General features: G+C 32.0%; 1 protein-coding gene across 1 annotated transcript in view; it reads left to right on the top strand.

Moving 5' to 3' along the window:
- LOC129222374 (dynein axonemal intermediate chain 7 homolog) overlaps positions 1-15257 on the top strand; it is a 74638-nt gene extending 59381 nt beyond the window's left edge. Inside the window, exons 11-16 of the mRNA XM_054856870.1 lie at positions 3356-3438; positions 9552-9734; positions 11106-11177; positions 13263-13403; positions 13501-13602; positions 15116-15257. Coding sequence (XP_054712845.1) covers positions 3356-3438; positions 9552-9734; positions 11106-11177; positions 13263-13403; positions 13501-13602; positions 15116-15244 — 710 coding nt within the window. The 3' untranslated portion in view covers positions 15245-15257. The remainder of the gene's footprint in view (positions 1-3355; positions 3439-9551; positions 9735-11105; positions 11178-13262; positions 13404-13500; positions 13603-15115) is intronic.
- Positions 15258-15508: the final 251 nt, after the last annotated feature.

Genomic DNA, 15508 nt, shown 5'->3' with positions numbered 1-15508 from the left:
AAGTTCCGTGTTTTACCATTTTATGCCATAAATGCAGATAGAAATAAAATTGACGCTAGGAAAAGTATATAATTTATTTAATTAAAATTGCCAGCATTTTGTAAGTTAAAAATAGTAACATAAGAATAATATTTCAACAGTTATGTATAATGACTTTCCTTAGTACACATTACAAACTCTGCTTTTTACATCCGGGATAAGCTCGTCAACTTCTGCGACAACTTGCAACAAGAATTGGAATTGTTCTTCATTGCGTGTCATTTTTCCATTAAACTCTTTTATAAGGGCTATACCCCCTTTCAGCATTATCATTAACCACTGAAATTCCTTGAATAATCCTTTTTGCTTTCTTAAAATCCGCCTGAAGCTCTCTGATTTCTGGAGGTACGTGAATGAAGGTATCAGGTAAACCCATGCTTTGAAAAAATGAAATTGACCCCTTAGTCACAAGTTCTTCAAATTTCATATCCATAAAATGTTTTAGCAAAATCTTAGGGCGCTTCACCACATTATTTTTCCCGTTTACTTTATTCATCGCCTTCACCATCATCTGTCTTTTAATGCAGTGTGGCACTTTATTGGCAAAAAGGGCTAATACCACAAGCTCTTCCGACAAATACCACAGGTGATTGGCAAATTTCTGCGTTGCAGTTTTGCTTATGTCTTCTTCAATCTTTTTATACTTCAATAAAGATTTAATTAAAATCGTTATACGGTGCATTTTGAGGCACAGAAGCAGTGATCCAAGCCTTTAAATACACATGTACAACAAATATGCATTTTTTTGCAATCCCTTTTGTTCTATTTACGTGATGGTAAATAGACAGCTAAACATCCATATTTTGAAACAATACAAAATTTTGGACATCCATCTAGCATGATGCATAGCCCCAGATGCTACAAATTTGATACCATGTGGAGGAGCTTTACCGAGAAATATTAAGCATACTGTCTGACCACGGTTTGTGTGGAAAGACAAACATCCGTTTTACAGCAGGAAATGGACGAATCTATTATTTTTTAGCGATGCCAACTTTTGCAGAAGCAGAGTCTCATTCAAATGAGAGGCATACCGGCATCAAATGTTTACTTTTTCCCCCTCATTTAGATAGATTCCTCTTATCTGGACCTTTGAAAATTCCATACAATTCGTGGTTGGACAGTAGTTCAAGACATTCTCGATAGTCATCTCTCGCTTGCGTGTCATGTAGTAATCTTTCAGCAAATACTGTTGTATCATCCTTTACATCTGTCACTTGTGCTAAAATGTCCTTATTGTTGATGCCTATGATGTATTTGTCTTTGTCTATGAATTCCCAGTAGGCCTGGAAACGTTTAAAAAGAGGTACGTCTGGTGTGGAAGAAAAACGCAAACATTTATTAAACACCGCACCATTAATTAATTCCATAATGTGATGTCGACATGGAAAATATAGTAACCTTTTCTTTAGTTTTTGCTCTAGTAAAACATGGGTATCCTTGCTTTCCTTGGTATTGACTCTCATTGTGTCAAAGCACGTTGAAGAAACTTTGTCAGTAAGGCCCCAGTCCTGCAAAGCTCACCTTCTTTATTTTTTTTTGTGTCATTGTACTTCTGGTTTTTTTTTTTCAATAACTTCCATTGTTAATAAAGTTTTTCTAGCTTGGGCTGAGAGTTTTGGGGTCTTTGTACGGGTATTCTTGCTTTCTGCCAAAATTTTGCTATTTCTTCTATTGTATTTCTTGAAGATTCTCTTACGGTTTTCTTTAATTCAATATGGTTATGAAGAAACATGCCCAATTCCATACGAATTGAAGGTAGTTTACTACTGTCAGCTCCCTTATGGTTGGAACTAAGAAGATAAACCTCTGATTTTGATCTAATTGATGTATTTGCCATACTCAGTTATTTTAAAGTAAAGAGACATATGCATTTCAAAAACAAGTGCAAACTGCAATTCCAACAGTGGTGAAACCAAAACAATTAAGAATACAAACATAAGCAAAAACAAGTTGAAAATTTATTCGATCACGACTGTTAGGAATAGATTTTATGTATTTACTTGTATTTACAAAAGTATTTTCATGATGGCTATTGTTAAGTCTCTATATAAAATAGCAATTTTATAAAGCAATTGTTTTCTTGCTAATAAAAATAGCAATTGTATTTTACCTTAGTGAGATCAATGGTCGTGTGTCGTACACGTTTTATTCAGCAATGATGAAAACTTCATCTGCGATGAGCTACCTCTAAATATTATTGAAATGTTTTCAAATTTTGTCTGATTTATTTTTTAATACATTGGAACAAAATGGGAGGGTAGGACTCAAAAAATTTTCACCTTCGAAATTTTGGACCACCATATGCAATGCATATGCTACTAACTAGGGTACCCTGAGGGTGTAAAACAACCTTCAAAATTAACATCAAAAAGTATGTTAGTTGATGTTAAGCAACATTGCTACACACTGTGTGTAAACATTGCTTCTGATTTTGAATATTATGATAAGCAGGTAAAAACAATTTTGTAATTATTTTCTATATGCTCTATATTTCTTGGGGACCCCTTGAGTTAAGAGGCCCCTAGGCAGGACTTTCTGGGCCTAGTGGTAAATCTGGCCTCTGATCTAAGTATTAGCAATCTTGATCTAACCTTAAATATAATAATCACTCAGATGTAAGGAGTTTCTCCCTGGTAGTTTTCCAAAATCAAAGTGTAAAAAAATGCAGTTTTCAATGATCTTTGATAATGTCAGGGGGGTTTATAATTGAAGCCTCAAAATACAAAATTTAAAATGATCTTTAATCGTGTCGTCAAGGTGAGAAGACCCTCCACCAGAGAAATTTTGAAGCTGTTGCTCTTCAAAAACATAGTTGTAGATATATTTTGGTAATGTTATCATGAAAAGAGAGGGTTGGGGACCAACCCTCGGCAATTATTTAAAATTGAAATTCCAGAAACGCAGTTCTAAATAATATATGATGATATAGAAAGTGGGGCTAGTTCCCTTGTAAAGCAGTAAGATAATACAGTTGGCTCTCTGTTCAACGACTTTCAAGGGACCACAAAAAATCATCCTTAAGTAGAAAGTGTCCTTAAATAGAATGCTTTTAACACTATAGTGGGCCATCTGGGACTGTGAAAGGCTGTTGTTAAATAGAGGAAGTCAATAAATAGAGCATCGTTAAGCAGAGAGCCAACTGTATGCTTATCATTGTTACTACCTGAAATGTATCCCAAACATTGTATTTTCTAATTATAATGGAAAAGTAATTTCCACAAAATTAGCTTGGCTTTAAAACTGTTTTGTGAATGCTAGCATTTTTATTTTTGAATCAAAGAACTTTAAACTCAGTATTGATGTGATGTTTCAGATACAGGACGCTTGTTTTTCAAAACTAACCATTTTGGAATCATTGGGATGTTACAAAGAAAATATAACAATATGCCTTACCAGGTGGGAGTAATCAACAATTTGCACATACATGCACACAGATAACTAATGCACAGCATTTATGTATTTTTTTTTAATCCAAATTTTTTTATTAATGTGCTGTCTGCTGTACCTTACTGTATAAGCATGGGATTGTAGTCTAGTGCAGGGGGTCTTTAACCTATGTTCTGCTAGCCACAACCATTGAGAAGAGATAAAATGGAGGGAGCGAAGACTTTCATTCATGAAGGAAAAACCTCCAAGTCATGTGATAAATTTTAAAGCAAAGCATAAGAGGAAATCTGGTTTCTTTGGTTTGTTTCACGCAAAACATGCCACCCATTCGTCTTTGTTGTTTAATGTCACTTGGGGCCTTTGGTTCAGCTTTTGCTAAGCCAATGATTGGACTTACTCCCTCTATTTTAATACCTGCTTTAAGGCCGCAACCGGCGTGTGAAAATATTTTTCCGGCTCCAGGAAGCTTACAAACCGAAAAAAGCATTTTTTATTCGATAATGTTTTTTTAAGCGTTTTTGCTATTAACTATGAGTTCAGCAATTTCAAAACAAAAGAGGTAAGAATTAGTAACAAATCCTTATTTATAGTATTTTTTCAATACTTTTTTCAACAAAAAAAAAGTTAAGTTATATAAAGAAGATGTGAAGATAAATAAGGAAATGTTGCAGCTTAAAAACTAAGCTCAGAAAGTCTCAAAAATCACCTCTGAGAGCTTAATTTAAAAAAAAAAAAAAACACTAAATATATGGTTAAGGGGGGAGCTAAAGCTAACAAGACCATCTAAATTGAAATAGTTTATTTGTTGACCTGCATCGCCTCTAAATATTTTGAGACCTTTAGTATAGTGTATATGCATGGGGTTATAGTCCCTGTTCAGTGGGTAAATTCTCCACGAGCAGATCTCAGCCCAGAGTACACAAAAGCTATTGTGAGCATTTTTTTTAAGTGTTAAGGGTAATTTTTTTCATCTGCTGTACAGAGATTATAAAACGCACTTTGCAAAGTCTTGTTTGCTGGGATTTGAAGCTTCTTTAAAACAGTTGCCATCACAACACTTAAGCACCATTAAAAATATTTATGAAATTAAATGTTTTTTGATATTTTCTGCTTTTTGTTATCTCTGTCTGACTGAATTTATGGACTGAACATAATGTGGGTTGCAGAGATTTACGCAGTGGAAAAATGAAACAGGACAGAAATTTAAAAACATTTAGTTTTATTTGTAAATTCAAATGTTAAAATCCTGTTCAATATGAACTTCATGCTCAAACATGTTACTTAAATGGTCAACTCGCCATTATAACTAAAGACACAAGCCTTTATAAGAAAAGAAAATTATAGCGCTGCAGCAAAACGTGTGTGACGTCACACTGACGAATTGGTAAGAAAACGTCATTGCCGATTCGTCCCCCCGCATTTGCATGAGAAAACATCAGAAACAAATTAAAATCTCAACAAACGGCCCCCTTTTCTCATACAAATGCTGAAAACATACTAATTTTCTATTATGTACTAATTTAAAAATTACTTCATTTCAACAAAATATAACTCATTACTATTTGTCAAAACAATTCATTAAATTTATACCATAAATTCAACTTGAATTACCAATTATCATTCTTAAACTAGAAAATTTCTAAAAAAACATTTAAATTTTCACTAATTAGCAATATTCAATCATCAAAATTACTGCAATTAAAGTTCATAAAATAAAGTCATCTCTCTTGAAAATAGCTGAAAGAAAAACACAACAAAATAATTCATGTTCAACTTTATTATTCAAAGTCAACCTTTTTTTTCCTTTTTTCTTTAAAGTTCAATTCCAATTTGAATCACAACACAAAAAAAATTATTTCCGAAAAATGCTTGAACAAAAGTCCTCGAAACTAACTTTTGACACTGGCTTAGTGAACAAACCAGCTTTGTTTTCCTTACTAGAAACAAATTTCAACTCGCATATTTCTTCTGCCACTAATTTTCTCACGAAATGATACTTCACATCATTATGCTTTGTGCGGTTATTCTCTATCGGCGATCTTCAAAAATTTATAGCAGACATGTTGTCGCAAAATAAATTGCACCCTTTTAAATCGAATTCTAAATTTTCATCACTTAAGACGTTCTTTAACCACACCGTTTCTTTGGCAGCTCCACACAGGGCGACGAACTCTGATTCCATTGTAGAAAGGCTTACGCATTTTTACTTGCAAGTCCTCCATATTACTGGCACATTATCAGACCTCCAATAGACACATGATCGTCTCTGTTCACTGCAAAGTCAGCATCTGAAAAACACTTAATTTCCAATTTGTTAATATTGGACAAGCATAATTTGTACGATCTTGTCCACTATAAAACTCCTAATAATTTTAACATTGCCTCCCAGTGTTTCAGTCCGGGGTTTTCTTGAAATTGTGATAGAATGTTCACCGCAAACGCGATGTCTGGCCGTGTTCTGTTTGAAATGAACGATAAACATCCTAGTAGGTTTCGATAAGGAATTTCTTCATGAAAGCTTTTTCTTCCTCAGTTTGCGGACAATCTAGTTTTGAGAAAACGTATCCTTGAGACATCAGTAGCGATGTAATAGGAATTTTGTACTTCTGGAAATTCTCAAAAACTTGTTTTATGTAATTTTGCTGAACAGTCCATTTTCATCTTCAAAAAATTCGATCCCTAACAATTTCTTTGTTTTACCTAGTATTTTTAATTTAAATGCTTTCTTTAAATTTTCTATAACTTGATTTATTATTTCTGTAGTTTTCCCAAAAATTACAATGTCGTCCACATAAATTAAAAGGATAGAATTTTGATTCTTGTATACGCAGTTACACCACAATATTTTTTCAAAATTAATTTTCTTAAGGACACTTTCTAGTTCAAGAAACCATTCCCTTCCGCTCTGGTGCAATCCGTATATCGCTTTATTTAGTACACAGACTTTATTTTTATCTTCAATAAATCCTTCAGGTTGATACATATAGATTTTTCCACGTAAATTCGCGTACAAATACGCATTTTTTTATGTCAATTTGACAATTTTGCCATCCCATTAAACATATTAAAATAGAGAAAAATATTCTAATAAAAGAGAAACTAATAACGGGGCAATATACGTCCGAAAAATCCCTTCCTAGTTATAACTGATTGCGACCAACCTTGCGCGGTATTTAATTATTTCATTCTTCTCGTTTCTTTTAATTGTATACACCCATTTACTTTTTTAAATTCTTTCATTTTCTGGTTTTTCTATTAAATCATAAACATTTTGTTCTTTCATTACGTTAATTTCTTCAATCATCACGTCATTCCAATTTTCCACGTTTTTGGATTTTACTGCTTCGTCATAAGTATGAGGTACAATTTCTGTGAGATTTGCTTCATCTACTGAAGTTACTTTTCCCGAATACTTATTCTTTCCACTGAAATCAAAAAAATCTTTTTCAAATTTTAAATTTTTCGCATGACAATACGTCTCTATGTCATTTTTCGATCTGAATCGCGTGTTTGTTCCTTCTGAGTAATAGTATACATCTGTTTGCGAACCGTCCAGTCTTTCGACAGGTTTTCGAGTCCAATTCAAATCTTTTACGTTTTCAACTTTAGATGTAGACGCGTGTTTGATTTCTGAACATTCACTACTACGTTCTTACCCCTTTTCGTCTTCCGATTCACCATTTTCAAATTCCGAATTGTCTACATGAAAGTTCCTAACTGTTTTTAGGCTCAGACCGCTTCCACAACTTTAGGGTTTTCACTAAATTTTATGTTACATGTTTCAATAACTTTATTTTCATTAGGTATCCACAGGCGATAACCTTTTGTGTTTCTAGCATAACCGATCATTATGCCCTCCTTAGCTCTCATTTGCAATTTATTTCTTAATTGTTTCGGGGTTCCAACATAAGCTTTACATCCAAATACTTTAAAATATGCTACAGAAGGTTTTCGATTATAAAACATTTTGTACGGAGTTTTTGCAATTCCATGACATACCCTATTCCAAACCTGTACAAAACAATTTAATGCTTCAGCCCACCAAGATTTTTCCATTTTACTGGAATTTAAAATTGCTTTAATCCCATCTAAAGCCGTTCTGTTGAATCTCTCACAGACCGAGTTTTCTTCTGGTGTGTAAGTGTTTGTGCGTTCGGCATGAATTCCATGTTCTTCTAAATATTTCTCAAAATTACTATTACAAAATTCTTTACCATTGTCCGTACGTTAATTTTGTTCCCTGTTAAATTTTCAGCTCTTCTATGAAAGTTTTTGAAATGTTCGAATGCTTCATTCTTTGTTTTCATCACATATACCATCACGAACCGACTGTAATCATCTATAATAGATAAGAAATATCTACTTCCCCCTTTAGATGGTTCTGGTAAAGGACCACATACTTCCATGTAACATAACTGCAAACATTTATCTGACCTTTTGAAAGATTGTGATTTAAAAGATATTCTACTTGTTTTGGCTAAAATACATGACTTACACCCTTCATCTACTACATTTAATTCAGGAAGACCACGAACACTTTGATTCTTACTTGTTTCAATGATGTATTTATAATTAACATGACAAAACCTATTATGCCATAATTTTGAATCGTTTGCTCCCTTCACTTTTCCCGTTTTTGCGGCAAAAATACTTTCCTTTTTATCTTTAACATTAATTTCATATTTATACGGTTTTAAATGATACAATCCATCTTGCCTTTTCGCGAAACAAAGTTTTTGCCATTTACTGTTGTAAATCCAAATTTTTCCGTTTGTACCTACGAATTTTGCCCCCGCTTTTTCTAATTTTGAACCGGATAAGAGATTTCTTCTTAAATTAGGATTATAAAGAACGTTTTGAAGCTCTATCCAATTAATGTTTCCATTTAATCTAACAGCAAACTTTACAGTTCCTTTCCCGATAACATTGCTCTATCACGCTTCAAATTGTACTTCTTTACTTCTCGAGCATTTGCCTTCGCGTCCAAAGTTTCTTTCGTTCCTTCTATAAATTTCCAACTTCCTTTATCCAATAACACTACTTTTACATCAAATTTCCATTTGTCCCAGTTGGTGTTGCTGAATAATTCGAATCCTTGGGGAAGTAAAGCCATGATTGCAGCACAAAAGTTCACTCAGTAGTAAAGACAGCAAAAGGTTCAATATCGGCCCCCATCACAAGCATCATCTATCTAAATTTTCAAATTCATGTCTTGGCCCATGATCTTGTAGAGATTTACGCAATGGAAAAATGAAACAGGGCAGAAATTTAAAAATATTTAGTTTTATTTGTAAATTCAAATGTTAAAATCATGTTCAATATGAACTTCATGCACAAACCTGTTACTTAAATGGTTAACTCGCCATTATAACTAAAGACACAAGCTTTTATAAGAAAAGAAAGTGATAGCGCTGCAGCAAAATGTGTGTGACGTCACGCTGACTAATCAGCAAGAAAACGTCATTGCCGATTCGTCCCCCTGCATTTGCATGAGAAAACATCGGAAACAAATTAAAATCTCAACAATTGCCTTATTTTAGATTTATTTATGTGAAGGAGGGTATGCAGTTTCAGAGGAGGTGTGATGTCATTCTTGATGAATTTGTGTCCCTCTTGAATACACATTGGAGTTATTTTAATTATTTTTTTTAATTCTACGTGTAGCATATTTTTTCCGTTGCTATACATAATAATTCCATGATTCCATTTAAATCCTCTGATTCAAAAGGATATCAAAATAAATTCTTATGCTTATTCATAAATTCAAAAAATATGCACATTCATTAACATTCTTTTTTCCCCCCTCAAAAAATGGTTATCTGAAGTATTTTTTTATTTTATAAGATTATTTTTCTCGAAATGAGAAAAAATGAATTCTTGCAAAAAAAAAAAAAAAAAAAAGCCTGTAAGTTGTTTTTCCGCAGTGAACTCCTTTTAAGCGCAAATTATTTTCAAAAGACAAAATGTGTGTTATACACATAATATAAGAATTTTCTTTTTAATGTATGACCATTGTGCATATTAAGTTATTCATTGTTGGTTGAAAATATTATGCGGTACCTTTAAAAAATTTTTTTAGTATATGTAGATGAAGAATTAATGATACTTTTCAATTTAATCAGTCTTGGGAACTTACCTCTGAAGGACAGGCAAATTGCGCTAGCCTCTTCATCACTGGCATGCATGTTGGAATACAGATTGAGATCCTTGATAGTGAGTGCTGCATTAAGAAGATCGAGCAAGATGGGAAGTCTCTGTTTCCAAACTGCTACACCATTTGGATGAGTCCAGATAAGTTGGTGAAGGTTAGTTGTTTGTGCTTTTTATTTTTAAAAAGTATGTTAAAGCAGGACAATGCAGTTGCATTTTTTTCTGTCTTACTCAAAAGCTTTAGTTGTAGGAAATACTGACTGAGATTGAAAGGTTCAGGAGAAATTCATTGTTAAGAAAAGTCCTGGCGTTTGTTTTCAATGCCAGTAATTAGGGGGAAAATATAGCTAATGTCAATTTAGTTTTAAAAAAAAAGAGAAAGCACATTTCAAATATTTAAAATATTTTGTTATAATTTCATCAATATGGAATACCATAGCCAACCAAAATATATTCAAATCTTTTCTTTAAGTTAGGCAGTAAATGTCAGGGCCAGATTTGGAAGTGTGGAAGCCCCGGAGCAACGGATGTGGAGGCCCCTAATCAGGGTTCGAAAAGATCATCATATTTCGAAAATATTTGATACTTTGATATATACCCGGATATTTTTATATTTATGTATATATAGGATATTTTAGACCCGTGAAAGTTAGGATATTTTGAAAAAATTTTATTGTGGGGGCCCCTTTGTTGTGGAGGCCCCGGGGCAGTAGCAACGCCTGCCCTCCCTTAAATCCGGCCCTGGTAAATGTTAAATATTTATTGCTAAAAAACTTAATTCTTAAAATTTTTATTCAAGAGACACACAATATTTAATGACATAAATAATGTATGACTAATTTATGACATGGTTAAATAGTGGGAAGTCTATATAAAGTACTTAATAACCAATTTCCTTTTTTAAAGTTGTAAAATGTTTTTTAAAATCTTATCATGTTTATTTAACATTCATAGTAATTTAGCATGTTGTCATTTTTATGCTTATAATTAATAATTTTTAAACATATTATGTTTGTATATTTTTTTTTTTTTTTTTACGGAAGAATCCAATGATTCTTCTGTTAGAATATGTTGAAACACTCTATATTAATTTTACTGTATAATAAAGGAGTGTACTTGAAATGCATTTTTGAATCATTTTGAAATAGAATTTAAATTAAAAAATTATATTGAATAAAGTAAATACTTTTTTACTCAGTGTTCTTTTTGAATTATCTATGGAAGATTTTGAAAAATGTTAGTTTCATGTAGCTATTTCATGTAGTAATAGTGAATCAGCGCATCTTCTGTATCGTTTTAAAACTAAATTTTTCAACTTAATTTTTATGTGTCTAAAGTATTTTTTTCTCTGCTAGATTGTTGAATAAAAATTGTTGTTTTTCATTCAACAAAATGCATATCTTATCATTTTTAGAGGCATAAAAATTGCTTTTGAGTACATAAATACCACATAACACCATACTATTTTGTTCACCACTTTAACTGCAAAGCAAGTGGAAAAAATTAAAACAAATTTTTGCTTTCAGAAATTAGCATTCATGGGTATCAATATTACTGTTGAGAATGATGTGGATAAATATATAGAAACATCAAAGAAGGTAAGGACTTTTATTTTACCCCTTAGCTAGTATTTTTTTTAAATAATTTTTAACATTTCCTAGGGTTTCTGTTTTGTTTAACAACTACTATTTTTCATAGTTCATCAGTTTTGTTAAAATTAATCTAATTAAGTTGACGATTCCCTCTAACCTGCCCTTTAAAACTGAATTTAAGTATCATTCAATCAACCCACTGGAGGAGGGGGGGGGATTTCAATAGAATATAATGAATGTGTTCCAAATTCATTGCAGATTAAACATCAATTCACAATGTGACAAACTCTCTGCTAAAAATTTGCTCATAAAGTGAATGAAATAAAATAATTTTGAAATAACTTGCAGACCTGTATTTTGAAGTTACATGGAACCATAGGGGTTTGATGCTGTAAAAGGAGGGGGGCAACCCTAAAGCTGACTTTTTTTTTAAGACAGTTAAATTTTAACGTCATTGTTGATCAGTTGATCATCTGAACTTCTCTAAAGAAAAGCTTGGGATGGCTTAAAAACATGGGGACATATGGTCACAGTAGACTCCTTCCTTCAAATTCCGAAATAGCTTAATTTTTTGATTAACTTGAGAAAAAAATAAAAATAAACATATATTTATTGAGAATTCTTCTTTCTTTAAACATGAAAATTGATCAGTTTTCAATTGATAGTTAATTTTTGTGGTGAGAAAAGTGGAGGGACAAACCCCTTTACTTTTCAAAGTGAGTGCGCAGTTATTCTCTTTGGGCCCTCGTACAAGTTGCCTACCCATGAAACTACTTTCTCAACTCAAAAAGGTATGAGCCTCAAGACTCATTTCATAACTTTAATTCACTTTCATTGAGAAAATAATTCCACATAGACACCAAATTGGAGATCTCCAAGGTGTTTAATCTTGTTTCTTTCTTTTTTTCTTATTCTCTACTGAAAGATAAATTTTATTATGTATAGTATAGGTAAGGCAATTGAACATCCTTTTTTTAGCAATTTGTATCATGTTTTAAAATTAAAAGTGAAAACCAGATTTTTTGAGTTTTGTCCCCATTTTTTTACAAATTTTTCCAAGTTTGCATTTTGACCATATCTGTTTGGTTTGCATTGAATTAGAGTGACACTTCTCTGGAGCAACCACTCTCCGTTACTGAAAAAATGGTCGTTAATGGAGGCTGGTTATATTTTAGTTATGTTTTATATTGAATATTTATTCAATGGTGAACATTCAAGAATAAATATGAATTTAAATAATATTATGCATGCGTGCAAAAGAATGTGTTCAAAATATAGTGCAATAATTGACTTAAATGCAAAAATTGACAATTTTTTGTAGGTACAGAATGTATTAGATTAAAAATATGAATTTAAAAAAGAAATTGCACAATTTTTAAAATATAAGTGCATATAATTAAGCATCAATTTATTGTTCTTTAATTTATGATTAGAAAAATATTTGTTAAAACATCATGTACTTAAATGCAAAAATCATTAAAAAAAATTTTAACTTTTTTTTGCACCTAAATATTGCACATTTAAAAATATTCCTTTGACCTATAAACAGAATGAAATTAGTTGTCTTGGTAATATTGTGAATTTCCTTCAAAACTCTACCAATTGTTACATGTAATAAAGTTATTACCAATTTTTTTTAAGTAAAATATTTTTTAAATGAACATTTCGGAGAAAAATATTATCAAATACTCATTATGTATATAAAACTTATTAATATTTATATTTATGCATTATGAATATTGCAGTAAAAATTGATTATATTGCACAACTTTAGCTTTAGCATACTTTTGGCCAGTTTAAGACACTATTGGACAGTTTTGGATGGTAAAAACCACTTGTCCTGTCCTAAACCCTAGGCCAATAGTTTATTACCCATAGTACCTGGATTTTCAACAATCTAGATAGCATTTTTTTTTGAGTTGGGGGGTCCCAGTTTGTACAGATAAACAATCTTTGTAGTTTCATTTACACACCAAACTGTCCTTAAGTCTATCTGAATTTAAATGTTTATGGATTTGTGATTGTTTTTCTTCAATGAAGACCTGCTTTGTAAAAAATATTTTTATTTTATATACTTCTTTTTCTTCATAGGAGGAAACAATGGAAAGCTGGACATTTTCTTGCATGTCTGTTCTATGCCACTCTTTTAATTTTTATTGGAGTAGATGGAATGCTACATTACCTAAAGATCAGATTGTTTTAAAATATAGACCTCAAGACTCTGACGAGCCGGTATGTATATTACTAAATAAAACTGATAAAATGATCATTTTAAAAAGATGAATAACATGTTAATTTTTATTACAATGAGCTGTTATTTCTTGAATAGGAAAAATTCAGTCACATACTAATAATGCCAGACAATTCTGTTGTAATAAAGTGTGCTGAAAGTCATTCCAAGTTTTGTGATGACCCAGCGGATGGAGAAAAGGTAAATGATGTGTCCATTTACCATTCATGTTTTTTTTTTTTTTTGAGCAATCACGATTGCTCATTGCTTTCATTTGACTGTTTTTGGCGTCCTATCATTTTATTTTCCCACCGCCGCCCTTCGCACCATCACCGTCGACCGGCTCCTCACGATGCTGCTCCTATAGCAAAAGCCATCTCCAGGTTGCATCCATGTCCTACACACACGCGAATACATACACAACTACACATGCACACACACATACACCTACATACACAAACACATACACACAACTACCCACACATTCATGCCTGCACACAGACAACACATATGCCTACACACACATGCACATACCCCGCCCCACACATACACATTCATACACACAACTACCCATACTTATGCCAGCACACAGACACAAACACGCATTCCTACACAAACATACACATACCCAATACACATGCCTACACACACACTCGTGATTACAAAAAACATAATTTGAATTCAAAATGTCAAAATTCAAATTATTATTATTATTTTTTTAAATCTTGTCAACATGAAGAAACAATGAAGAATCACTTCTGCTCTTTTGAAAATGTTTTCATCTTAACTTTTATCATTATTAAATGAAAGAATAGAAAAATTAAGTTTTACTTAAAAGCTAGAAAATTGCCTGTCAAGGCATGTCGGGTGAAAATTGCTTCTACATTTGAATGAAGCCATTGCTTGTTTGCTGATATTTTGATAGTTGAAATTGTAACCCTAAACTTCAGTAGGTAGCGTTCATTGTTGAGCATTTTTTCGTTTTTTCATTCCCCTGAAATGACAGGCTTGCCAGTAAAACAGTTAAGTGACCGGATCCAGTTCAACCTCGTCAAAATAAAGCCTTTCCCTGCATGTCCAACATTGCCAGAAAATATTATCAAATTATCATGCCGTAGCGCGAGTTTCATTGTTGATGACGTCAGTGTTACTCGATCAGTGAATTGATGATATTTTCTGATTGTTTATTATACAATTCATTGTTCATTCTTAGATTGCTCCATGGATTTTGTGCAAAATATTGCAGTAGAATAATGTTATTTCTTCCACACACAAATGGTAACTTCACTACAACTAACACTGCATCTACCCACTCTTGTTAATTTTCTTTATTTCCTTATACAGAGTAAAGGAAATATTGTATTCAAAAAAAAAAAAAAATCATTTCAAATTTTAACTTATATTGCCATCAAATTGTCTACTTTCATTTTTGGTTGCAATTGGATGTTTCAAAAGGGCTTTTTACTCTTTTGTGCTTTACTCACTGTATATGTACCTTATATTAGACACTTATTGCAATTAATGATTATGAGTAATAGATTGAATCAACTTTCTTTAAGTTGATTTCAATCCATTAGTTACAGCTTCATGAAAATAAATATTGTTACAATGGTATTCTGTTCAATGCTTGAATAAGTAATGAATCTTCAATTAAACTTCAATTCTGAAACCTAGTACAGCAACATAGCATAAACTTGTTTCCTTTACCTTGTAGAAATGGAAAGATTTGTACCACCTTGTGAAAGAGAGAAGTGAAGAAGAGATTCCATTTGCAAAGCATTTTGAGTTTGTAAATGCTGTCTATTTCTTGTTAAGTACTTGTAAGTTATTTAGTTGCTCATAAACTGCCTTTTGAGTGCATCCGTAAATTTAAAGTTTCATAATAAAAATTATTACTATCATTAACAAAGATTTGTTTCGGCTAATGGTTTTTCAGTTGCTGAAAAATATCAAATATTAAAAACCCACAAAAGCTAAGTAATTATAATGACTTTTTAATGCTTTTTCATTAACAATAAGCATTTATTGCAGGCAGAAAAAAAGGTTATTAAGTATATGCTTTATGGTTTTGTTTATCTATGGTGTGATAGTTTTATAAATGGGGAAA

The sequence above is a fragment of the Uloborus diversus genome, chromosome 5 (assembly GCF_026930045.1).
Source record: "Uloborus diversus isolate 005 chromosome 5, Udiv.v.3.1, whole genome shotgun sequence".
NCBI classification, from domain to species: domain Eukaryota; kingdom Metazoa; phylum Arthropoda; class Arachnida; order Araneae; family Uloboridae; genus Uloborus; species Uloborus diversus.
Note: the sequence above shows the minus strand (reverse complement) of the source record. Positions and strands in the feature narration are given on the sequence as shown.